Raw genomic sequence first — 24,769 nt, 5'->3', positions numbered from 1 at the left:
CCAATTCACAGTGGGCCAGTAGGTGGACAATATGGGAAAAATTTTAGTTGTCTAATCTTGAAAACCTATTTAATTTTAGTATCTACATATATTAGGAGAAGTTTATTGATAATTTATTTATATTAAATCCCTTAGTTACCAGGACTCTAAGCAATTGAATATCGAGAAAAAATTTAAAAAAAAAATTATAAGTAACTAACGGTGACATCAACGTTGTGTTGATGTCACTGTTACGTTTTTGAAACAAAAAATTAGTACCCAGTGGGAAAAAAGACGTCGAAAAGACGTCTTTTCAAATCTTATTTACGATGTCTTTAAGGCGTCTTTTTTTAGTCGATTATGCAAATCTAAAAGACATCTTTTTTCGACATCGAAAAGACGTCTTTTTTTGTCTTTATCTTGTCATGAAAAGACATGAAAAATGCGTCTTTAAGACGTCTTTTTTTAGTCGATTATGCAAATCTAAAAGACATCTTTTTTCGACATCGAAAAGACATCTTTTTTTGTCTTTATCTTGTCATGAAAAGGCATAAAAAATGCGTCTTTAAGACATCTTTGCTAGTCGATTATGCACATCTAAAAAAGTTTTTAGATGTGCATAATCGACGTCGGAAAGACTTGATTATGCACATCTAAAAACTAATGCTAAGAAAAAAACCTCATTTAAAAGTCAATGTAAAAGAGGAAGCATTTTCTTCATCTTTTATAGGTTTAAACATAGGAGAATTATTTATAAATAAAACAGCAGGATTGTTCAACAGAATATATTAATTTAAGAGTCATCAGCAGATTCATCTCCAGATTCATCATTATCTTCACGTTCCTCTTTTTCCTCTGTTACTTGAGCTTTCTCCTCTGTTTCTGGGCGTTGGTTCTTACGCGACCCCCCGATTTGATCAGGGGCGTTCTTCAGCTTTCTCTGGATAAAATTAACTATTTCTCGTCGAGAACTTTTTTTAAACGAGCTGGCTACGACTTCTAAAAAATAAGTGAACATGAAAAACAGTCAATTGTTTTTATGTAATATGAAATAGCAAATGAAATTTTATCAGCTGAGTGAAACACATTAGACTTACCGACTATTAATTCAAAAAGAGCTGATCCTTTCAACCCCCTCTTGTTTCCAGTGCGGTCCTTTCTTTTTGTCCCCGCTAAGTTAAATTGGGACAGGAGTCCAACGGTAAACAGTCTTAAAATATAAAAAATGAGTATGCTAAAGAAATTTATTATTATCAAAATGACTGTACAACGATCTTTTATATTATGTAGTACTTAAACCAAACTAAGCATTTGCAGCTCTCAGATTTGCTATAAAAGACAAGTTATCGAAAACAGATATTGATACTTTTCCTGTCTTCTATGACGTGACTCTTTAATTTAATTTCGCTGAAATTAAGTGTTGTAGACCCATAACAATTTAAAAATCCTTTATTGACTAAAGACTTTCAAAAACGAAAAGATAATTCAGCTAATACACATTAAGAGTTGTTATTTATTTAAACTGGATAAAAGTATTATTCAAATCTCTATTTTAGCCTGAAACATTATGATGCTTTACTTAAAAACATAAAATTATAAAAACAGGCAATATTATTAGCATCACAGATGAAACACACATAAACAAAAATGAAGACAAGAAAACTGCAATGATGTTTAGCTATAAGAAAGTGTACCTTTCCAGTATCATTTTTACTTGGTCTTTTGTATCTAAACCACGGACTTGACGTAAAGATTTTCTCTGTAAGGCAACACAATAAATACCATGGTAACGTTGTTTAAAAACAGCTTTCTGGTTATAGCGAGGTTCTCTAACCTTACTTATAAAATTTTAATACTAAAATGACAAGACATTGGAAATTCCATAACTTTTCAATCTTGTTTGAATATGAAAAAACTAGACACATAAAAAAAAACAAAAAACAAATACCATGATTGAACGTTTCTGTTCGTCTAACAACTCTCTTTCTAAGGCATTAAAATCCTCCATCGTTGCCATCATTTTTATTGCTCGGCTATCCTTTTCTTCTGTTGGCCAACGACAATTAACAACATTTTCTTTTATCTCCCACAAGAGACCAAGTGAAAGTTTCTGGTACTCTGAAACCGATTAAGATAAAAAATCTTGTGCAAATAATAATTCTTGTAGAAGCCTTGATTTTTTTTTAAAAAAAATCCCAAAGTCCTCCTATCTAGCATTTAAAATAAGAGACCAATTCAACACATTTTACACAGGAATAATTTTTAAAATGATTTTAATTTGCAAAGTTCAACTAAATAAAAACTCCATTGAATTCCTGTGAATAGAAAAAAAGAGTCAAAAAATAAATATTAAATCTAAAAAATTAGAATTTAAAACAACCTTACCAGCATCGCTTAGTGGAAACCGTAGCTTCTCAAAGGGATCTAAAAATAATTATATGCAGAAATAGAATATCATTGAAAAGGATCAAGTTATTTACAGAAATATTATCAAACAATTTCTAGTTATTTCAAGCTTTCTATGCAGCATGGTAATATACTTTAAATAAAGAAATCCTAAGATATATCATTCGGTTTGCTGCTAACAATCATTATATCCAAAGCATGCATCCTTTAACATAGTGTTTATTTGATTAATCTAAATTGTTCACATTGTTTAACTTAAACACATATTATATAAAAGCACTATCCTCGTATCCTACAGCTGCAACATGGTTAGATGTGCTACACTAAAACTTAAGTCATTTAGCAGTGTTCCTCTGGGTTTTTGGCAGGGTTGGCATTAAAAAACCCACCTAAAAAAACCCAGTTAAAAAAACCCAAAAAAACCCGGGTTTTTTTGGGTTTTTTTAAAATAATATTTTATTTAAAGGATTCTCTTTGCTTGGTTTTTTTTCTGTGATTTATTTATTTCAGAAAACATTTAAACACAATTATGACTAATTAAAAGGTAATTATTTAAAAGAAGATATGGATATGATCAGAATATAGTATTTAATAAGAATCAAATTTTTTAAAAGACATGATTTTTTTGAAATGTTTCTGAAAAAAAGAGTTTTAGTATTTTTTACAATATACTTTCAGTGATCTCAGTGGCTTTCATCAACCATATCAAAGTCAGGCCTGTGTTCTATCTTACAAATTATTCAAGAAACTTTTATTCAAACAGTATTATTATTTGTGTAGCATTAAGTATATTTAACTTGCATATTTCGATGCAATGTGTATTTTTCAGAAAAAAACCTTTATAAGAATGCCATTCAGAAGTGGAAGGAAGAAAGGATGGGAGTGGAAGGAGGTCAGTGAGAAAGAAGGGGACAAAAATAGTGTTCAGTGTGACCATTGTTCAGAGAAGATTAGTGGAAAAATTGAAAGAGTTCGTATTCATTTGGAGAAGTGTATAGAGAGAAAGAAGGACACTGATGAACAAGAACCAAGACCTGGAAGCTCAATGAGCAATATTAGCCTCTTGTCAAATGAGTCAGATACTTCAATTTCCAAAGGATCTATTATGTCCAGCTCCACATTAGCAAAAAAAATTAAAAGTAGTAACTTAAATAACTTTGTAGTTAGAACATCAAATGATCAGAAAGATGCCATAGACAAGCAAGTTGCCCGGTTTTTTTTCAGCTCTAACATGTCTTTTAATTCAGTGGAAAATTGTGAGTTTCAGAAACTTGGCTCTCTTCTTCGTCCTAGGTATGTCCCACCAAGCCGAAAGAAACTGGGTGGAGATCTATTAAATGAAGTCTATGATGATCTGTCAGCTGGGATAAAGAACGAACTGGAAACCAAAGACACGTTGATAATTTGTCAAGAAGGATGGTCTAGTATTCAGAATGACCCAATAATTGCTCACTCATTTTATGATGGAAAAAAGAGTTATTTGTACAACATAGTTGACTCAGGATCAGAAAAAAAAACTGCAGAATACTGCTTCAAAATCATCAATGAAGCTATAGTTAGCATAAAAAATGATTATAATAAGTTTGTATTTGCTGTCTGCACTGACAATGAAGCTAAGATGAAGAAAATGAAAGAGTTTATCAAACAAGAGTATCCTGATATGTTAACATATGGCTGTAATGCATATATATATATATATATATATATATAAATATATATTTATATATATTTAAAAAAATGTAATAGCAACATGAAAAAGCATACCTTTTTTTGAAGTTGGGTCAATTGGAAATACAGCTGTACCTGAGAAAAATTAATAGTAAAATATGAAATATGAATGATAGTCAAGATTATAAGCAGCAGATCGATCAAAACATAATATTCAGAAACATCTTTTTTTTATCAACAAAAAAAAAATTTCAATCATCTTACAACGGTTAAATTAAGAGATCGCAAATTATAAAGCTATCTAGTTAATTATAATTTATCTACATTTTATCTAGATAAAAAATCTAGAATTATAAATTATCTATTCTTCAAAGTTTCATTTGTTAGCTACTTCACCTAACAAATTAAAGCCTCTTCCATAAATTCATGGTTTTCCATAAACTGAAACTTTGAAGACCAGATACTTTTACAAATATTGTAATTCGCGATCTCTTAATTCAACCCTTGTCTTATATTAAGGTCAATCAGTCAATAATGAAAAATTGACTTAAGTAAGAAGTATTTCTGAATAACATAAAATATACAAAACAACATGATGAGCCTAGTTTACAGCAAACAAATCACATTGTAAATGGTTTCAAAGAAACATGGAATTTAATAAGACAAACCGCCAGACATGTTAGCCAATGATTCTTCTGTTGATGGTATAGTACTTTCATATTCAGAATCTAAATACAACATTTATACATCTTTAAATTGCACCCATTGTAGAAAAGGGACGTATATCCATTTTTGCCAAAAATGAGAAATTCAGACAGTAAAAACTATGGAATATTATCCATGTTATCTTAAAGTATTATGCTTTGAATATTTATAATTAATGAGTTATTAATAATTATAAAAAAGGTGTATATGCCATTGTGTTGAATACCATTATAGAGAAGAGACGTATTGGACAACACAAATTTTTTTTTGCATTTTGGAGATACAACCCTTTTCTTAAACAGGTGCGAAATACAAAAAAAATTGAATGGATTTCTACATATTTCCATTAAACATTAAATGTTTCTGAGCTTACCACTAAGCTGGCCTGATGCTGCAAGGCTCAATTGCGGTCTTTTACAAGAAGTTGATGATTCACAACCTTAAAAAAAAGCACAAATTTTGAATCACAAAAAAACATTTTTACTGTGATGAGTAAATCAACCAAATTAGATAATGATTAGATAATTGATATGATTAGATAATTGATTATATAATTGATAGATATGATTAGATAATTGTGTTTTACATAACAAAATTTGACTTACTAATAGTAGAATGTGGACGCTTTGGGGTAGACGACCATAATCTTGAGCTATTCCTCTGGATCCATGTTGGTTGTGTTTTCTCTGAATTTAGTTTTTTAAAACTTAATTTAAAGTAATTGATAAAGTTACTGTAAAAAGACTTTGTTCTACCATGTTTAAATACTATATTGTGAGACTTTGCAAGAGAAATAGACACTTATTAGTTACTTATATTAATAAAATGATTTAAAATTAAACGCACCTTTATCTGAAACAGAAGATGAAGAAAAGTCAACTTTTTCTGAAAACAACTTTGGTGGGACTGGCAAACTAGAGCACAGTTTTGCAGACAATTCTAAAGATAAATCTACTGTCATTATGTGCATTTTTTACTTGCTTTGTTAATGACAGACAACAGTTAAAAAGGAAATAACAACTTTAACATAAAAGATAAAGAGCCAATCTTTTGTCTTAACAATTTCATCATTTAACTAAATACAAACATCAAAATTATTCAGATCATTTAAAAACATTGAAAAAAAAAAAATTGCAAGCTTACTCAATGCTTCTTCTTTTCTATTGTCCGTTTCGCTGGCACTTGAACACGTAAATACAGACAGATATTGTTCACAGGTTTCTTTTTCGTCTGGAAATAAATATTTTAATTTAATATATAATAAATAAGGTGACTATATTTGAAAAATACCAGACGCCTACAAGGAATAAACTTGGTATGTATAAATACAAATGGAATTCAAATCAGGCCCATAGCCTGATTTAAATACGTTTTCTTTAAAGGGGGAGGACTTTTTCAAGAGGCGCCAAAAATTAAAATAAAAATAAAGGCGCCCAAGGGCAATTTTTTTTATTCCTTCTATATTCATCTATATTCATCTAATAGAATGATTAATTATATTTTTTATATTTTCAAGGCAGTCTCGCCTTACCCTTTTTTAAGTTGTACTAACTTTTTTGAATATATGTTTAATTTCAATTTTTTAAAACAGGACAAAAAGCAGGGTAGCACATGAATTTTATTTGCTTTTTTTAATGTATAAATGCGTACACAAACGCATACAAACCCCAAAAGCGCAAAACTACCGTCAAACACGTATGTATGGTCACCTTAGAAATAAACAACAATCTTCAAGAACAACATATTAAAAAATTAGGTGACATATTGAATGTTTGTAAAGTCTAACTACATGCGTATTTCAGCCTTGCTTATGTGTTAAAATCCAAAATGAAACTGTAAAACTTTTTAAAACACTTACCTGCAACTAACTTAATTGAGACTAGATCATACTGATACCATAGCTCTTTGTTTGGTGGAGAATTTTTGTACTTCAGTACATTTATGCCTTGTGGCCAATACAATTTTTTCTCTCCCTTGTCTAACCAATTTACTGGCACCACACCATCCACTTTTTGCTTCTTCCCATTAACATTTTCTAGCCAAACAGCTGCGGCCCATCCATTTTTAAACTCCATTTAAGCAAAATGTTTTAAGTATACAAAAGCACTATATTTAAAATCAATGATAAATTAAATCTTCAATGAAGTCAATGAATTTTCAATAAAAAAAAAACATAGAAAAAAACAACAACAATGTAATAAGAATAGATTTTTAAGTGAAAAGTTTAAAGATAAACAAGTTGTCAAAGATACATATATATATATATATATATATATATATATATATATATATATATATATATATATATATATATATATATTATACATACCGCATCATCCCAGATAAGGGTACTGGGCTTACAATTCATTGGTAAGCCTTTTTTAGACTGATAATTGGTGAGCACATATCCGGGTGTATAACAATTTGTGTCAAAATAAATTTACAAGTTTTTATATTTTTCAAGTGTACATGAAAGATGTGACAAAAATTTTTTCTATTTTATTTTTAAGAAACAATTATATAGACATTTATAGTCTTTCTTTGTTGAGTTTACAGTCTTATCCCCTTTGTTGTCAGTTTCCCTAATATATCCAGTTAATGGTTTTGTGATTGATGTATTTTAATATGTAGTGCATATATCAAAGGGCTTATATCCATAATATAATATGAGTTTGGATTTAGGGGACATTTATCAGGAATAATATGATATGTATACTTTGTTATTTATATAAATAATCTAAAATCATGTTTATTATAGAGTCAAATATTGCATTTAGCGTTCTTTATTATGCAACAATGGAAAAATTGCATGACCATTTTCAAATGGTAATACAGCAGCTTTTTTAATCAATTCATCAGCTTTTAAAAGCACATCTTCTGCCTTTCTGTTCAAAATATCTCGAACAAAACCAATTCCTAGATTTCTTGAATCAAGAGGTGTGTTGTATAAACACTCTAAGTCCCTTCTCCTGAAGACACCACATTTATAAGTGGATTTGTCAATTTTTTCCTTCACAAAACACAATTTCCCGCTTCCAAGAATAAACCATGAATCTCTAAACCTTTTACAGATTTTGTACTTTTTTCCACTCTCAATTAAAATTCTTGGTGAAACCAATCTACAACAAACTTGAGCAATCGGATTGTGAGCACTTTTAATGCATTTTTTGATTTGCTGTAAAAAATTCTCAAAAGGAAATGCGGACAATTGATTCAAGGAGCAATTAAAATTTTCAACATCATCAGCAAGATGAATGAGAGAGTGAACATTATAAACTGAGAAGGTCTCTCCGAAGACATGCTTTGCATTTGCTACAAAATACTGAGTAAGATTTCTAGCATAATCTAAAAAATGGTTTCGCTTGCCATCATCATCAGTTAAAAGTATTGACATTGCAACATGTAAAACTAGAAAAATGTCATAAACCTTTTTAGGCACAGTTTTTTTTAACACTAGGGGACCAGTATACAAAAGGAATTGTCTAAATTCTGTGGCTTTCCAGTAGCTGAGCTCATCAAGGGATCGAGGTTGTCTTGCAAAATCAGAGGGAAGCTTTTGACTCAACAAAGACAAGCCTGAAGATATTGAGTCTTTTGTAGCTGCAGAGAGTCTGCAAATCCTCGGTCCATTAATCAAAAAAGTTAATACTCGTTTCATGACTCCAAGACACACCAAGTGCATGTAGTCTAAAACAAATTGACTAATGCAGCAAACCATTCCAATAAATGGAGATTTTCCAATTTGGTGACCACTTTCAAGATACTCTAAATTGTCAAAATCCACTGAAACTCTCAAAGAAAAGAGATCATCACTGTTAAAAACAACCCTACCTAACCAATTTCCTCTTACCAAACATCGCTCACAGGATTCATAACCAGTGTGACCAACAATACATTTCAAAAACGATCGTGCTGGCGCATCACAGACAAATGCCTTGACCACAATTTGGTGAGTAGCTATGCTTGATACTATACCATATTCAGAAAGAGTTTCAAGTTCTTCCAAAAATTCTCGGAGAAATTCCTGCACCGGCGTTGGTTTTTTTGTTCCATAAAACAAAGCAACAACAAACACTGTTTTCCTAATAAGGCATAAGATAGTCCAAAATGATGTTTTTCTAGAATTAAACACAGGTAGTGCATCAATGTTAAAACTGATTTCCAAGGTTTGTTTTTCTAATTCACACTCTACAAACTTTAATAAAGAATTTTTAAGACCAAGATAAATATACTCGCCACCACATCTTTTTTGAATTTTAAAGTCAGATACATTGTTGTTACACAAACCACGATAAGATTTAGGGAGTTCTGGATGACTATTTTCCCTTAATAGCTTAAGAAGATCTTCTACAAATTGTCTGGAAACATTGTGTTTTTGAACAAGGTTAGAAAAATCATTTTGGAAAGATTTGTCTTCCTTGTCTGCACAGCTTTCTTCACTACTACTACTATCCAACGGATATGCAGAAAAAGAAGTCTCATCAAAATCAAAATCTGTTTCATGAACCACAGAACAAAATTGGGTATCATTTAAAATAGAATCATTTAGAAAGGAATCTACATAAGTAGTGTTATTTCTAGGCAACAATGATCCCATGTCTTCATAATCGAAAGAAGCTTTTTTGAGAATAGACGACACAGCTTTGTTTTTTTGCCTATAATGCTTGAAATACTGACTTTCCATGCTAATTTGATAAAATAACTAAAAGCAGAAATATCCCTGCCATATATATTATATATACATATGTATATACATATATATTTATATATATATATACATATATATACATATATATATACATATATATATATACATATATATATACATATATATATATACATATACATATATATACATATATATATACATACTATATACATAGTATATATATATACATACTATATACATAGTATATATATATATACATAGTATATATATATACATATATATATACATATATATATACATATATATATATATATATATATATATATATATATATATATATATATATATATACATATATATATATATATATATATATATATATATATATATATATATATATATATATATATTAATAATATATATATATATATATATATATATATATATATACAGTGCTCGAAGTGGGAAAAAAATATATATATATATATATATATATATATATATATATATATATATTAATAATATATATATATATATATATATATATATATACAGTGCTCGAAGTGGGAAAAAAAAGGTAGCGGGATGGTTTTTAATATTTTTTTTAGAATTATAAATCCCTAGAGTATCCCTATAGTAAAAAACCCATATTAAAAAAACAACTTGAGGTCCGTTATATTCTTAAGAGACTGTCACCGTAAAATATTGAGTTGAGTTTCACATCAAACGTCATTAAGCAATCAAAAAACAATGGTATATTTAAACATTTTATTTTTAAACAAGTCTTATTTTTTTGCATTTACCAATTTTTAAATAATTGAAAAAAAATACCGTCACATTGAGGAAAGAATTGGCAAGTTTCAATACTCGAAAAATCTGTCACTTCTTTATTTATTTCAGTGTCATTTTTCAAATTACTTTTAGAACTATTACTGGTTAACTTTCTTTTCCTTCCGCTTGCTAGCCATTTATCCATATTTATAATAAGTAAATTTATTTAAATCATAACATTTAATGTTGAGTAAATCTACTTTGTACTATATTTTATTTCACCAAAAAAAACTCTAATGATACTTTAACGAAAAAAAAAGCCAATGTCGCTTTTTGTTGCTTGGTAACTTTTTATTTAAAATACAAAGGAAAAGACGCAATGTTTTATAATTATCGATTTAGTTTTCTACCGCAAATTTTTAAATAACAGCTGAGACTTTAGTTCATTTAAATTCGCATATTGCCGCAAACTTTAAAATTGTTTTTACAAGTTTATTTATTGGAGGAAAATAAAATAAAATTTCCATTAATTTATTATGTACCGGGATGGCATCCCACCCCAAAATATGCATTAAAAAAGGACTGGGATGGTTTTCAAAATTTAAAAACGTAACATTTTTTCAACGCGATGAGGATTTTAAAAAGTTAAAATAATTTTTTAGAAATTAAACATGGTTTTCACTGCTGTTTTAATTTTTATAATTTTAAACGGTATATCCGAATGCTAATCATTGCGGAAACTATGATATAACTACCAAGCAATAAAAACCAGGTCAATAACTGTAACATTTTAGTTATTTTATTAAATTCGTCATCGCGTTTAAAAAATGGCGAATATTAACGTTCTCGTTGAAGTTTTTAATTTTTTCAGATTGAAATAAGAGTACGTTAAGCTGGTCTAAAAGTATTGTTTCTTATACGTTTTCTTCGTTTTAAACGACGATCTTTCATAATTTGCAAAAAAAAAAAATAGGGGGATGCAAAAGTAAAATAGCGCCATATATATATATATATATATATATATATATATATATATATATATATATATATATATATATATATATATATATATATATATATATATATATATATAATGTATTGTATATAAACATTATATTATGTATATGTTATTACATAAATTATAAAAAAAAACCTCATATCAAAAATAGTAATTGTCGTGTAATTCTGGTTAAAGAACTGCTTTTCTTTAAAGCAATGCGCGCGCATTTCTTTATAGAAGAAATGAAATTCTTAAAAAAATTTTTTTTTAAAAGCCATTGAACCAAAAAAGACGTCTTTTCTACATCTTGAGAAAGACGTACAACCGATTTACGTAGTTTTCGACCTCTTTTTTAAAATCGTCTTTTTAAAAGACGTCTTTTCCACGTCTTTATTTAAGCTATTTATAAAAAGACATAATAAGTCATAAAAAAGACGTCTTTTATTCGTCTAAAGATATCTTTTTTCCCACTGGGTACATGTTATTCTAGAGTATTTAGAGATAAGAAAAACCAATGTGTGAAATAAATTTGTCATAGCATGTTATCTCAGTTATACTTTGAAAATCACAGATTAAAAAAAAAAATTTCTTAAGAAACTTATTTTTCGCCGCACACTAACTAATAATTACCACAATTTGCCATGTGTTGTCTTATATTTATTTGAGCTATATGATGCTTCAATCGAGTTTTAATTGATTGCTTGTCCCCTTAAATCCCCGTTCAGATTTTATGTATGTTTTAACTTGGTTGCTATAGTACTAAACTTTGCATAGCAACAACTCATTTTTACATTAACGTTGTTTTAACAGTATTTTACTTGCGCTAAGTACACAATATTGGGGGTTTGTATTAAAATGAGATTCACAATTCTTATGAGATTATTTTTTTTGGTTAGTATGGATACCTTACTTTGCATAGCATAGTAACAACATATTTTCGGTAGTTGTTAGTAATTTAATTACTAACACTGACAGTAATTTAATTACTTTTAATTTTAATTACTAACACTTGTAGTAACTTATTTACTAACAAGAATAAGTGGTCCAGGCGGCATATATATTATAACATTTTACTTTTAAATACAAAATACTTGTTACAATAATTATTTAGATATGGTTTTATTAAACTTAGACATTCATAATTTTCTCCAAAAAAACAATCTTAGTATTTAAAAACAAAATATTACTGAAGATATATTAAAATTTATTCAGCCAAAATTTGCTGATTTTAAAGACGCTGATTTTAGACATGCTGTTCAACGATTTGTTTACTTGTTTAAAAAAAAGTGGAAATCTGCAAACTGTCAAAAATGTTAAAAAGAAGTTTGTGAACTGGCTTAATGAATATTTAATTGTCAGAAAAAAAAGACAATGAACCAACTGCAATTAGACGTGGTCGAAAACCAGTTGCATTTGATAATAGTTCTAATAAAACTAAAAAACAGCGTGTATGTTGTTTAATTGAAGCTCATTCATCCAATGAATTATATTTTGCTGCTAATAAAAAATTTAAAGATGAATCTATTGTTATTGCTGCCAAGAACGTTTTAAATATTTCAAATACAGATAAAGCAACTTAATATTCAGCAGACGAAGCACTGGCTTTAATAATTGATGCAAGTCTGACAAAAGCTTCCTATCAATTGATTAGAAGCGGAGCCTTGGAGAAAGAATATAACATCTACCCCACTTACAATGATGTCAGAGATGCAAAATTGAAATGTTATCCTGCAAACATAACAGCGGAGGACTGTTTAGCTTCAGTTCCTTTAAAAGATTTAATGATTCATACTTTGCAAAGAATCTGTGCAGTTCAGGAACCTGTGCTAAGGCACTTGATATTGAACAACAAAGCAATAAAAACAATGACACTAAGGTGTAAGGCTGATTTTGATGGTGCTACTGGCCAAAGCATTTATAAACAGGTTTTATTAGAACCTGACATTAACAGAGATTTAAAGCGTGAAAAATCATTATTTATTACTTGTCTAGTCCCATTGGGTTTGACTGGATTTAACAACAGCAACGAAAAGGTGCCTATTTGGAGAAATCAAAAGTCGTCCTCCACAGCCTATTGTAGACCCATAAGATTTGCATATAAAATGGAGTCCAAGGAATCTGTGATTGAAGAAGATCAGTACATTAAAATTGAGAAAGAAAGCTTGGGTATGATTTTATTAGAGGTTTGCGAATCTTCTATTGAAGTGAATTGTATTATTGAACCTACAATGATTGATGAGAAGGTTCAAACAATATTATCTGAAAAAAATAACTCATACCAATGTCTCTCCAAAAAATATGAATAGCCTTGATATCCTTAATATAGATTATACTAACAGAGAGTTTAAAGATGGTCTTTCCAGTCTTCATGCATGGATTTGATTTTTTGAGATGGTATTGCACATTGCATGTAAAAAAGAAACAAGAAAGTGGCAAGCAAGATTTAAAGAACACAAAGAAAAGGCATCTGTAGCTAAACGAAAGATTCAGACTGATTTTATGAACAAAATGGGACTTGTTGTTGATTTCCCTATAAGTGGTGGTTCTGGAACAAGCGATGATGGCAATACCTCAAGGCGTGCTTTTGCAGCATATGAACAAACAGCTGAAATTCTGGGTATTGATCAAAACCTTATATTCAGATTTTACATTATCTTGGTAACGCTCTCTTTAGGATATGAAATAGACTGTTTAAAGTTCAAGGATTATTTTGACACCTTTATACTATATGTGTCCCTTTATCCATGGTATTATATGGCTCAATCAGTTCACAAAGTATTGATACATGAACATGACATAATTAAAAGCCTTACATTACCCATCGGACTTATGTCAGAGGAAGCTCAAGAGGCTAGAAGTAAAGACTTTAAATTTTATCGCGAAAATTTCAGCCGAAAAACATCCAGAAAAGCAACAAATACTGATCTTATCAATAGACTCCTAGCTTCCAGTGATCCTGTTATTTCATCACTGCGTAAATCAACATCACACCAAACAAATCATAAAGCATTTCCTTCAGATGTTTTCCAATTACTTAAACAATCTTCAAACGATATTATTGTTTTATAACTTTTTGATGTAATTTAAAATTGATAATGTTTTCTTGCACTATTTTTTGCTTTTATTATTCCTAAAACATTATTTACCTAAATACTCAATTGTTATTCAATTTAGGTGGGTCAAAAATCCGATAAAATATTCAAATATCAATTTACCACTTTGTAACTAAGGAAAATATCCGGTAACTAAGCAATATAAGTATCCATAACAACTAAATTTAAAAAATTATTACTTTTGTAAGAAATGTGATCTCATATTGGTACTCATGCCAAATTTAGTGAATGTAGGACTTATAAAGTATCTGCAGATAACAAAAGTAGGTTGTTGCTAAGCAAAATAAAGGTATCCATAGCAACGAAATAAACAAATATTACCTTCATAAAAAGCGCAGACATCATATTAGTACTCATACTAATTTTAGTGAATATAGCTCTAATATTAAATTAGTTACGAATTTTGTCCAGTAAAAGTGCATTCTGGCCCACTGTGCAATGGATGGGTTAAGACCTTTGTTTAAAAAAAATCTCAAAGTTCTATTTTTGATTTTTGATTTTGTTTTTAACGATTTTTAACTCAGCAAATCGAAAAGCTGCCTGTTAATTGTTTACGTAGGCGCGCGTTTAAAATTCAAGATTTATTTATTTGAAGATTTATTTACCAAATAATATTTCACTTATTAAGTTGTGAACTTTGCTTTTAATTGGAACTATTAAAACCTTTGATAAATTGTTAAAATGTTTGTTTCGTTTTGAATTTCTATTTTTGTAGCATGGGAACAATAACAGCGCTGTTTCGCTTCATCTAAAACACAGTGAGGACATCGAGCCGTCACTCAAACTGTCACTTTAGTATCGCGTGACCGCAGGAATATTTGGAGTCATCACTAATCAAAAGTATGAACAGACAAAATGATTAGTTCGGTGCTAGATTTCTTTAGACTTTCTGCATTACTTCCTTGAGAAAACTTAACTGTGGAATAGGTAGGCATCATGTTTTAACAAAAGTTGTTCTAAAAATATATTGCGCATTTCTTAGTATAAGGATTTAGTATAGTTCTTAGTATAAGGTTTCGTATAAGGATTTTATGTATAGAAAAAAGACTCGTTATAAGTAACGAAAAATTTAGTTTTGTTGGAATTTTTACTTTGAATGAATAAAAAAAATTTAATAATCAGTTTCTTAAGGTTTACTTACATGAATTATTATTAGTATGATGCTAATATGATTATAAACTAATAAATTAATTGATAAATGTTTCATTAAAATGTCAGTCTTCCCAGGTTTTTTTCATTTGCACTTGGAGTTTTTCCCCTTTACTTTGGAAAAGTCCTGATTTATCTATACCACAGGAAGACTGGTATATATAAAAAATTTGATAAAATAAAATTTTAAGACTGGTATAAAATTGAAAATTTAATAAAGCTATTTGTTTTATTTGAGCCTAAAAATATGCTGAAAAAGATGAGTGCTGCTAAACAATTGCATAATAAAATCAATAGGCCGAAAAATGAGCAATTTCTTTCACTCAGTAATTGGTCAGCTTTACTTGAATAGAAACTTCAACAACTTTTCTTAAGTTTTTATTCACGTAAAATTGAGCAATTACTGAGTAAATTGTTACCTTTACGTGAATAGAAATATGAGGAAAACTTCTGAAGTTTTAATTCACGTAAAGCTGACCAATTACTGAGTAAAAGCAATTGCTCGTTTTTATTCACCCGGTCTAATGGCTTTACTAGTTTTAGAAATTTAGAATGTTAGTACAGAGATAAGCGTTTGAATAAAAGTTCTTTGCTACACTTGAAGTTCTATGTAACTTAAATATGAAATATATTACTTTAATTTTTGTTTAATTATTTACATTTAGAATTTTTATGATAAAATGTTTTTAGAAAGATAGAGAAGTGCATAATAAGTAATAAAAAGAACTTATTTTCCATAGATAAAAATAAGGTAATAAAATAACAAACTATAAATAAATTTTCTTAATTTTTGATAAGTGATGATGATGATGATGATGATGATGATGATGATGATGATGATGATGATGATGATGATGATGATGATGATGATGATGACGATGATGATGATGATGATGATGATGATGACGATGATGATGATGATGACGATGATGACGATGATGATGATGATGATGATGATGACGATGATGATGATGATGATGATGATGATGATGATGATGATGATGATGATGATGATGATGATGATGATGATGATGATGATGATGATGATGATGATGATGATGATGATGATAATTGTGTTGTGAAAAATATCTTATCCGAGGATCTGCAAGAACTTACCATTTTATGCTCGACCAACATTCGTCGTGTCTACTTATTTCATATTCAAGTGATCGTTATGTCGCCTTACTTCATCCACTCGTTCTTTGATACGAAAGTAGTTCTGCATAGATTTCAGAACTACTTTCGTATTAAAGGACGAGTTCAAAGGTTTCTTCCTCCTGCGGATTTGACTCGCTGAAGAACTAATTCTTTACATTTACGATGACACGAACTTCATCTACGACATTTGTGGATGGCTTGTGGTTCGAACTTCAAGAAGTTTAGGATCAAGCATCTTAGAAAATTATTTTACAACATCGAAGAGTTTAAAGTAAGAAACACGAAAAAAATTTTGAACATGTTAAATAAAAAATAAATGCAAATATAAATACGTAAAAAGTATATGCAATACAGAAAGTTTGTATAGCATCGAAGAATTGAATAAGTTGAAGTAAATATTACGAAATACTTTTGAATATTTAAATAATTTTAATATGTTAAATAAATATGTAAAATGTGTTAATAATATATATTATTAATAATTTACTTTATATATAATATAATAATTAAGTCAAAAATAGTTTGTTTTTGTTAACGAATTCTTCTTTATAAGATTTATAAATAGAATTGGCTTATTGAATTTGGTTTTATTTTGGTAAAGCAATTTATATTCATTTTGTTTTAAATTTACAAATCGAAAAGAGTGATTTAACTTAATGGTATTTTCTCTATTCCATTAATAAGGAACATTTAAATGGACGGCTTTAATAACTTAATTAAAATAAATTAATAATCTAAAACTTTGTTTTCACATTTGAGTGATATGTACATACAATATATAAAACTGATGAAGAGGAACGTTATAATAATAGCTATTTACTGTTTTTAGCCCGTCACCGATTCGGCTCTGGTGAATCTATGGGCTTGCATAGGACCTTTTAGTATTTGCCAGTGGTGGCCCGTTGAAACGCCAGAGCCTGCATGGCTAGCCAGCCCTGGGCCATAATGCGCCAGGTCTGGCAAGCCAGGCCCGGCCCTGTTCCGCAGCCAGAATCGGACCGTTGTCGGACCATATATACGTTGCTACTTGGTTAGATTTTATTTATATTAATGACAGGTGTCATGAAAATAAAAAAAACTTATTTTGTAGTTAAAAAAAAATAGCTGATTGGGCTCTCCTGTGGCCTTTTTAATTTATCTTGCCGCTATTAACTAAAGTTTCTTTAGATAACAATTTATTCTTTTCACTATCAAACAAAAAATACCACTTGAAACATTCAACAGGTCGCGTTTCGACTCTGGCGTATAGATATCGCCTAATCTTGTTTCATAGTCAGTTGGTAAGCAGGCTTTATTGAGCCTATCTTGCACGCTTTTTTTGCGAATTGAAAATAAGATCATCTGCAGTTTCGTGTTCAAATTGTCTATTTTTAATTGACTGATTTCTATAATTCTCCATTGAACTCCGACACCATTGAACTCCGACTTCATTGAACTCCGACTCCGAATAATTGTGAGAAAGGGATTAGTAGTTGTAGAAAACGATTGTGTGACGGTGAAGTAGGATCCTCTCGGCCTCTTACTGCATCTCCAATTTTTATACTTAACAATTTGAAGAAAATATTGACTTGTTTACACATGATGTGCATAGCAGCTGGTTTGCACATGATCTGCATACCAGCTGCTATCCTTTTTTCCAACGAATCGGAAATGATTTCCAATTTTTCTAATCGAAATTGGTTAATTGAGACAAGCCAGATTTCAGTCAATATTTCACCCGCAAAACTTGAAATTTTCTTTTTTCAAGGCATAATTCTAGTAGTACCAGCTTTGTTAAACTTCCGTATTGATCATGTGAAAGGATGACGCCGGAAAGTTGACGACTTAATATTCTTCTTTTTACCTAATTAAATTCACTCCTTTCAAGTGCATTTGCAGCAAAATTCATTTCATCAAGATCATCCCCAAAGAAACGATGAATTTAAATATAGTAAATACTTAAATATAATCCATTTTTCTCAAAACTGGAAAAGATGGATAACTGTGGGTCTTCCCAATTAGTCATTTAGATTTATATTCATTTATTTGCTGATGACCCAAACACTATGTATATTTGTAAAAAACACTTTGATCTACAAACCTGATTAAAATTCAAATGACAAATTCTGTTTTTTAAGTTTGGTACATAGGAACAGTAATTACCGTGGAGTAGTCATCTCTAATGGTGTGATTTGATTTTAATTTAAGTGTAGATGACCAAGTATTTCTAGATTCATTAATTTTCATTTACATATCACATTTAAAATTTACTCAGATCTGAAAATTAAGATACACAGAAATGGGTCGAAAAGCAGCCTTATGTTTCGTGAAGTAAGAGCCAATTCAAGGTTTAGTTAACGTGAACTTACCAACATAATCAACAAAAAAAAACGAGAAAAACGTCTTTATTCAAATGCAGTTAGAATCATTTTACTTAAGAAAAATATTGGTGTTTATGCAACTGTTAAAAAACCCTTACTGACAACTAGAGGTCGGCTTCCAAGATTAAGGTGGTGTCAGGGGAGAATTAAGTGGTCTTTGGAAAAGTGGAAGCAAGTAATTTTCAGTGATAAAAGTAACGTTGAAGTAATGAAAAGAAAAAGCAAAATTCTTATTTAAAAGATTTAAATCTAAAAAGTGGTGGTCGCACTGCTGTACCGAGGCGTTGAGAGTGTTGGTATTTGGGGCTGCGTTAATTTTAACGGAGTAGGTGTGTGTAACATTTAAATAGGCCGAATCAACCAACACACCTATATAGAAACGCTAGAGAACTGCATGGTTCCATCAGTTGGAATGCTGATTGATCGAAAAGAATGGTGGTAGTTTCAACAAGATATGGCGCCTGCTCATACAGTTCGTAATGTCAAAACGTGGATGAAAGAAAACGAAGTACATTTATTGCTCCGGCCAGCTCGATCACCATATTTGAATCTAATAGAATCTATTTGGGCTTGAATGGGCAAATAATTATTCAGGGTCCGAATAAAAGGGTCCGAATAAGATCCATAAATAGCCTTAAAAAAAGCAAGAACTAGATACCATTTAGAGAAGAATTCCAACCGAAATTTGCAACGATCTTGTCAAATCGATGCAAAAAAAATGTGTCGATTTTAATATATCGCAGTTTTTTTTATCGATAGTTTTTGTGTTTTGTTTTACATACAATTTTTATATACAGTGGCGAGCAAAATAATAGGTGCGAACCAAAAAACTAACAAATACGAGAATATCTTTGAAACAAATAAAATAAAAATTTGAATTTTTATTAGAACTTTTATTTTATTACATAAATAAACAGAAATTAATAAATATTAAGTTATTAAATATATATAATATATTTTAATTTAAAAAAAATAAATTCCACACCGAGCAAAATAATAGGTGTAAAATAAAAAATGAAGATGGAGGTCAATAGGGTTGCAAATTATTAATATTTTGTTGCATACCCTTTATTTTTTAATACTTCCGTGCATCTTGACGGCATTGAATCCACTAGTTTTCTGCAAACTTCTACAGGAATGCTGTACCAAGCCTCCTGGAGCATCATCCACAGTTCATTTCTATTTTTTGGATTTTGTCCTGAAATTTTAAGTTTTAACTGGCTCCATAAATTTTCAATAGGATTTAGATCCGGTGACTGAGGTGGCCATTCTAAAACTTTTACATTATTGGTCGTAAACCACTCTTTCGCAACTTTGGATGTATGTTTTGGGTCGCAGTCCTGTTGGAAATGCCAAATTATCGGCATATTTTCTTCGGCAAATGGCAACATGACATTATTTAGTATGTCTACGTATGTATATTGGGTCATAATATCTTTGATCCAAAAAAGTGGCCCCACACCGTACCAGGAAAAGCAACCCCACACCATTATATTTCCTCCGCCGTGTTTCACTGTTTTCGCAGTGAAGCGAGGTGAAAGTTCTTGCTTTGATGGTCTTCTTACATACTGTTTTCCATCAGAATTAAATAAATTGATCTTAGTTTCATCACTCCACAAAATATTACGCCATTTTTTGGTCATATCTGGTCCCCGCCAAGCAATATGAATTTTTGCAAAAATGTTTCTTTTCATAATGTTCTTTCTACCAAGTAATGGTACTTTCCTCGGAGTTCGAGCTGGCAACTTACTTTCTAAAAGCCTTCTTCTAACTGTCCAAACACTAATATTTTCATTAATTTCATTTAAAATTTTTGTTGCTGGCTTGAATGGGTCTTTTTTTGAAATAATTGTAATGTGATCATCCGTACGCTGACACGTTTTGCGTGGTCTTCCTCTATTCTCACGTGATTTTTCTGGTTTTAAGGCATTTGTAACTTTATTTTGAGAACATCCCATCGTAACTGAAATTTCCTTGTAAGTTTTTCCTTGTTTTCTTAAATTTCTAATAAGTTTTCTTTCTATCGCTGTGCAATGTTTTCCTCGTCCCATTTTATATCTAATTCTAATTCAATACAAATATGAAATGCTATTATTTTATATAAGTTGTATAAATATTGACCTTACCTTTATATCAACAACAAATAAAAATAATAAAATGTTTTTAATCTTACAGCAAACAGGTTAAAATAAGCACACACCTATTATTTTGCTCCACCAAATTTGTAGGTTAAATATATAAATAGGGTATTCCCCTCATAAATTTGTAAGAAATTGGAAATATACTGCTCTCTGTTATAATAAAATAAGCATAGCTTGTGTAGCAATCAGTTCCTAGATGTCACTTTATAAAATATACTGTAAAATGTCAATTTAAGTGAAATTTATTATTCACACCTATTATTTTGCTCGCCACTGTACAAGCGTGTGTTTAGTATTTCATCCAGATGCAAGATTTGTTTAACAAAAAATTTTTTGGAAATAAAAAAAAAATTAGCTCAATATCCTCTCTAGTTTCTATTTTATGATACTTATAAGTATATATATGCTTTAAATTACAAAAACTCCCCCCTCTCCTCTTTTTTTTTTTTTTGAAAGCATATATCATGTTGCACTGATACTTTGTCTAGTAGTAGTATGGGTAAGTAAATAAACTAGATGTTGACCATCACTGTGGACCAAAGAGACCGCCAGGTTTTATGTCGTGTCAATCAGTTGAAACTTTTTTTTTTACAAGAGTGTTGGTAGTGTACTTAGAGAAAAAAGGGCTTTTGAAATTCTTTTTAAGTGCCAAGGGCCAAAAAAGGGCCAAAATGGGGCGCTAATATAGTTTTCACCCCTCTTCTTTTTATAATTATTATAGAAAATTTTATGCTGATCAAGAATTTAATAAAAACATAGGTCCGAAAATCAATAAAAATTACTCTAGTTAAATTTGAAATTTCAAAAAGTTAACACTTGTAGTATTAGCCATGTTGTTGAAAATCTTTTCGTAACTCACCTAACTTAACGGAAATTAAAAAAGATGGTTTTTATTACCATTTAATACTACTATTAGAGTAACATTGTTTGATTATTTACTTTGTTAAGATTAGGGATTTAACAGCAGAATTATTTGGCGTGGGCCTAATGTCCTGTTCCCCCTCCCCTCTGGAATGGCTCTGCCTATCTTTATAGTTTGCTGATCATTAGTCAATTTAAAGCAATAAAATTTAATATAACGTTTTTAATAACGAAAATAAGATCCAGGGGAATAGTTATAAAAAGATTTTTGAAAAGATGGCAAATATTAACTTTATTAGTGAATATTAGTGAAATTTTTTATATTTCAAGTTCAAGAAAGGTGGAAACCCATTAACAATTACAGTTGGATGTCCTGATAACAAGGGAAAGAGAAGGTACCTTTTCAACTCTATATAAATAAATATATAGTATTGTATGTAAATATATATAAAATATTATATATATAATATAAAATAAATAGCTTAAATCACTTATCTTTTACATATCTATTTCAAGTTTCATCAAATCACTTTCTTCATTTTCTTTAGAAATGATGAAAGTGAGTTATACTAATTTGTTTTATATATTTATTTCTATGCTTATTTTTTTGAATAACTATTTAACATTTTTTATTTCTTTTTAATTTCTTTGCGATTTCTATATATGTATACTATATGTATTGTATTTGTATATGAACACACACACAAACACACACACAAGCACATGTATATATATATATATATATATATATATATATATATATATACTTACATACATTTTATACCTAGGTCTATGAAACAAGTATCTCTTCAGGTGATTAAGGAACTTCAGATTATCCTAGAACTTTCCCTAAATAAAATAGGCCAGCTGGTATTTATTCTTTGGAAAAGAATAGGAAGTAAGTCTGCAGTAGAGAACAACATCTTTGGAAAATTGAGTGACCAAGAAGAGTCCATATCACATTTTTATCAAGTAGAAAAGGTAACATTTATATATCTTTTGTTATTTAAATTAGATAAAGAGAAAAACCATTTTGTGAGTTATTATTGTTATTGTTCAGGTTAACATCCTTGACAGTGTTGATAGCACAATTACAAAAGACCTTGTTTTTGTTCAAGACACTTCTAGCTTTGTTCTAGATTTGATAAACCAACGTCATCTAGACCCCCAATCTGCTTTTGTTCAGATTTCTATGGACGGAGGAGGTGGTTTCATGAAGGTTGTTGTAAATGTTTTTGATGAAAATGAAAATACTACTTCAGGTTTATACTTAAATAGCGGTGTACAGCGTCGCCAAATCTTAGCCATAGTTGAAGATGTGCAAGAATCAAACTTCAATCTAAGACTGATATTGGAGAAACTCACTTTGCAAAATCTTAAGTTTTCAGCAGCTTTTGATTTGAAGTGTGCTATTGCAGTTTTTGGAATATCGAGTCATGCAGGAAAAAAAACTTGTCTTTGGTGTGAAAGAGACTCAAGTGAGGTATGTGGTAAACTACGAACACTTGGAAGCCTTGACTATTGGTATCAAAGGTACAATTTTGAAAATAATTCCAGGAAATCAAAGATGAATCATTTTATGAATGTGATTTATCCAAGAATTCTCTACCTTGATGAAGATTCAGATATTCTAATCCAAAATTTAGTACCTCCTCCTGAAGTGCATATCCTGATAGGAATAGTAACCAACTAGGTTGCTTATTAATAAATCTTTGGCCAGAGTTTGGTAATTTTTTGAAAACTAGAGGTGTATTACAGAGAGGATATCAAGGCAAGGTTGGGGTGGAAACAATTCAAACCAGATACTTAAGTGTTAAAATGAGTTAGAAAATGTCATATTATCTGAGGTTCCTGGTCTTGTTCCATTAGTTCAATGTATGAAAGACTTCAAGGCTGTAAAAGATTCTTGTTTTGGTCGAACACTTGAGCCTGGATATCAGCAGGCTATAATAAAATTTAAAAATTCGTTTTTATCTACTCAAGAAATTACAGATATCCTTGGAAAAAAACTTTCAGTAAGATGGAAAGTTCACATACTCTTGTGTTATGTGCACCCCTAAATTCAAACCAACACGGAATAGAATAAAAGATAAGAAGAAAACAAGGTCCATGGAGGAAGACTCCTCTCTTCTGTGACTTTAACGGAAGAAGAGTTAGTTGATAGTTATTTACCATATGATATTTACATTATTGTAAATATTTTAAATGTTTATTGTTGTTAGTAAATTTTAAATGCCCCATTTATGACCCTTAGCACTTTGTTTAGATTTTAAAAACGCTCTTTTCAATTATTATAAGACAAATACTCTTATATAAAAAAGGTTTTATTCGATTAACACGACCTAAAACTTGGCGGTCTCTCTGGTCCACTGTGCCATTGGAGTGAATAGTTGGAAAGTGTTCAAGGGTTCTTATTACACAGTTTTATACAGCTGATGTTTCCTTAATTGATCGAACAGATCGATAGTATCTTTATTTTGTAGAATTATATTTATTTTGTAGAACTATATTTTGTAGAACTATATTTTGTAGAATTATATTTTGTAGAATTACTTTTAGTGGAGAACGTTGAAGTAAATAATTTTATTTTTAACTTAACATTAGAACTAAAATATTTTTGTAATTGTTAGATAAGGTCAACTTTTTAATATTAAAAAAAAAAAACAATTTTAGTATTCAAAAAAATATCAAAACGTTGTCGTTGCCTATCAACTACACCACAATGATATTTGACAGTTTGTTTACCGAGAATACAATAGCCGTTCAGTTCGCAAATCGATGAACTCCAC

The 24,769-nt window shown here is 29.7% G+C and overlaps 2 protein-coding genes, 1 long non-coding RNA gene and 1 pseudogene across 5 annotated transcripts; 2 read left to right on the top strand and 2 right to left on the bottom strand.

Annotated features, from left to right (window-relative positions):
- Positions 1-750: 750 nt before the first annotated feature.
- LOC149894307 (uncharacterized) lies at positions 751-7,014 on the bottom strand. The gene is made up of 12 exons (XM_090065762.1): positions 6,617-7,014; positions 5,902-5,988; positions 5,605-5,697; positions 5,364-5,444; positions 5,132-5,197; positions 4,722-4,781; positions 4,150-4,188; positions 2,365-2,403; positions 1,928-2,097; positions 1,674-1,738; positions 1,077-1,189; positions 751-978 (listed from the first exon to the last, which is right to left on the bottom strand). The coding sequence occupies exons 1-12, from the start codon at positions 6,831-6,833 to the stop codon at positions 773-775; spliced, it is 1,236 nt and encodes a 411-aa protein (XP_089921888.1). The 5' UTR covers positions 6,834-7,014; the 3' UTR covers positions 751-772.
- Positions 7,015-7,195: 181 nt separating this feature from the next.
- On the bottom strand, positions 7,196-10,937 carry LOC149894306 (uncharacterized). 2 transcript variants are annotated; one of them, XM_090065715.1, is made up of 3 exons: positions 10,259-10,937; positions 8,609-9,460; positions 7,196-8,523 (listed from the first exon to the last, which is right to left on the bottom strand). In XM_090065715.1, the coding sequence occupies exons 2-3, from the start codon at positions 9,440-9,442 to the stop codon at positions 8,446-8,448; spliced, it is 912 nt and encodes a 303-aa protein (XP_089921841.1). In that variant the 5' UTR covers positions 9,443-9,460; positions 10,259-10,937; the 3' UTR covers positions 7,196-8,445. The 2 variants fall into 2 exon arrangements, with proteins under 2 accessions (XP_089921841.1, XP_089921836.1); XM_090065710.1 differs by having other exon boundaries at positions 7,196-9,460.
- A 3,757-nt stretch (positions 10,938-14,694) lies between these two features.
- LOC149894305 (uncharacterized) lies at positions 14,695-19,199 on the top strand. The gene is made up of 2 exons (XR_016453513.1): positions 14,695-15,238; positions 16,560-19,199. It is a non-coding gene; the product is annotated as an uncharacterized LOC149894305 (long non-coding RNA).
- Positions 19,200-22,726: 3,527 nt separating this feature from the next.
- On the top strand, positions 22,727-24,308 carry LOC149894304 (uncharacterized; annotated as a pseudogene). The gene is made up of 2 exons (XR_016453507.1): positions 22,727-22,961; positions 23,041-24,308. The product of XR_016453507.1 is annotated as an uncharacterized LOC149894304 (transcript).
- Positions 24,309-24,769: the final 461 nt, after the last annotated feature.

The sequence above is a fragment of the Hydra viridissima genome, unplaced genomic scaffold, assembly GCF_058129835.1.
Source record: "Hydra viridissima isolate aposymbiotic clone 2 unplaced genomic scaffold, HvirCarnegie_v1 scaffold_1, whole genome shotgun sequence".
In the NCBI taxonomy this organism is placed as follows: Eukaryota; Metazoa; Cnidaria; class Hydrozoa; order Anthoathecata; family Hydridae; genus Hydra; species Hydra viridissima.
The sequence above is the reverse complement of the archived record's forward strand: the minus strand, read 5'-3'. Positions and strand labels throughout refer to the sequence as shown.

Coding starts and splice junctions, on each gene's coding strand:
- LOC149894307 (XM_090065762.1), bottom strand. CDS start 6,833: ATGGAGTTTAAAAATGGATGGGCCGCAGCTGTTTGGCTAGAAAATGTT. Junction 1,190..1,673: donor GTAAAAATGATACTGGAAAG/GTACACTTTCTT, acceptor TTATATTTTAAG/ACTGTTTACCGTTGGACTCC. Junction 979..1,076: donor TCTTTTTGAATTAATAGTCG/GTAAGTCTAATG, acceptor CTTATTTTTTAG/AAGTCGTAGCCAGCTCGTTT.
- LOC149894306 (XM_090065710.1), bottom strand. CDS start 9,442: ATGGAAAGTCAGTATTTCAAGCATTATAGGCAAAAAAACAAAGCTGTG.